The sequence below is a fragment of the Impatiens glandulifera genome, chromosome 4 (genome assembly GCF_907164915.1).
Source record: "Impatiens glandulifera chromosome 4, dImpGla2.1, whole genome shotgun sequence".
In the NCBI taxonomy this organism is placed as follows: domain Eukaryota; kingdom Viridiplantae; phylum Streptophyta; class Magnoliopsida; order Ericales; family Balsaminaceae; genus Impatiens; species Impatiens glandulifera.
This window is the reverse complement of record NC_061865.1, coordinates 59,371,676-59,373,536: the sequence shown is the minus strand read 5'-3', so window position 1 is coordinate 59,373,536 and position 1,861 is coordinate 59,371,676. Positions and strand designations below refer to the sequence as shown.

The 1,861-nt window shown below is 33.0% G+C and overlaps 1 protein-coding gene across 1 annotated transcript; it reads right to left on the bottom strand.

Annotated features, from left to right (window-relative positions):
* On the bottom strand, window positions 1-1,459 carry LOC124935571 (galactose mutarotase-like). Its single transcript, XM_047475998.1, has 5 exons — window positions 1,276-1,459; window positions 1,103-1,152; window positions 915-1,038; window positions 721-819; window positions 1-626 (listed from the first exon to the last, which is right to left on the bottom strand). Exons 1-5 carry the CDS (start codon window positions 1,457-1,459, stop codon window positions 1-3), a joined length of 1,083 nt encoding a protein of 360 aa, XP_047331954.1.
* Window positions 1,460-1,861: the final 402 nt, after the last annotated feature.

Here is a 1,861-nt window from a genome sequence, read left to right as displayed (position 1 = left end):
CTACCTAGCTGTAAATCTATAAACCATAGTATGCTGATAAGTCTGACCCGGATTCACAATCTGAGATGGAAACTTCGGGTAATTAACCGAATCCGGGAACCCTTGTGTCTCCAAACAAACACCCGCATACTTCCTATAAATCGCGCCACCTTTTCCCTTCACTCGATTTAAGTTATTTGCGGTATAAACTTGGATTCCGGGTTGATTTGTCCATATTTCCATCCACCTACCCGAATTCTCTTCCTCCAAAACCGCTGCTTTATTCAAATGTTTTCCTTTACTTGAATTTACCAATACATAGTTAATATCGTACCCGCCCGGGAGTTCGTGGATCCTTGACCCGATTATCTGGGGAGTTCGAAAATCATAGGCTGTATCGTTAACACTTCGGATTTGGCCATTTGGGATTAGATTGGAATCGACGGGCGTATAGTTTTGGGCGTAGAGTTGAAGACGATGAGAAAGAATGCCGCCTGTGTCTGCATGACCCGCGAGATTCCAATATGTGTCGGAAGCGAGATTTACGGGTGTTGGCTTGTTTAAGGCTTTTGCCACCATTTTTATTTGTAATTTGTTGGTTCCAATTATTTGGTAAGTTACTGCCACGGTTAAATTTCCCGGAAAACCTACATGCAAAAAGAAACGATTATTTCAATCACATCGTTTAAATCATTACATTCAAATATTTTGGACATTTTAAATAAAAAAAAAACTCATTACCTTCTTCTCCATCAAAACTATTATAAGTAAAGGTAATTTGTGAATCATTTTGATAGTTTTTCACGGACCATATGACATCACTAAATCCAACTTTACCACCTGAAATACAATAATTTATAATATCGTAATCAGTAAAAAAAAATGAGAATTCCTTAAGTATATAACAATGGTAACTAAAAATGCATTATTATTACCATGGAGAGTATTATTTCCATCATTGGCAACCAATTTATAGCATGTCCCATTAAGACAAAATTGAGCTCCTCCTATTCGGTTAGCGACTCGCCCAACTATACCCCCAAAGTAAGTCGTATCATTCTGTATTTTAAAATTTATATCATCGGAATTATCATAAATAAATTCAAAGTGTGAAAAAACAAACCTTATAGTCGTGGATATTTTCATAACCGAGAACAATGTCGTCCAGCATGCCTAACATTAATTAATAAAAAAAATAATGCTAATGAATTATTTGTTCAAAATTATGTGAATTTCATTGTTATTCTTTCTTTCTTAACTATTTTTTTGATTGATTAAAAGAGTTATAGAAGTAACCATTTCTATCGGGAACAACGAGTGAGATTAGAGTTGCTCCATAGTTCGTGAACTTCATCGAGAAGTTTCCCTTTTGGAGTTGATAAATGTGAATTCGTTTATCCTTCTTAGCTGTTGTTTGATGAGTTCCGGTGAGGAAAATGATGGCGAAAATAAAACCGACGAATAATTTGCAACTCCCCATTTGGAAAAATACTATAATGTAAGTAGTATTGAAAATGTTGTATTTATATGAGTGAAATTAAAGTTGGATGAGATAAGAGCGGATCATGTATAAAAATGGAGAAATGACATTTAAGAGGACTAACCTTAAATTTCTCAAATTGTCCTCTTCTCTTGTTCCTTAAATTAATTCACTCTTTTATTTTCTTACTCAATATTATTAAATTTGATTTGAATCTTTTAGATTAATTTCAAATAATCAATTATTCAATGATCATTCAAACCATGATCAAATCAAAATATCACCTCTATAATTTTTCTTCTCATTGTCATTTTATACCCTAATTATTTTTTTTTATTTTACTCAAATCGTTCACTTTTTAATAATCTCTCTTTTATCCAATTTGTGTGATATATAATTAGT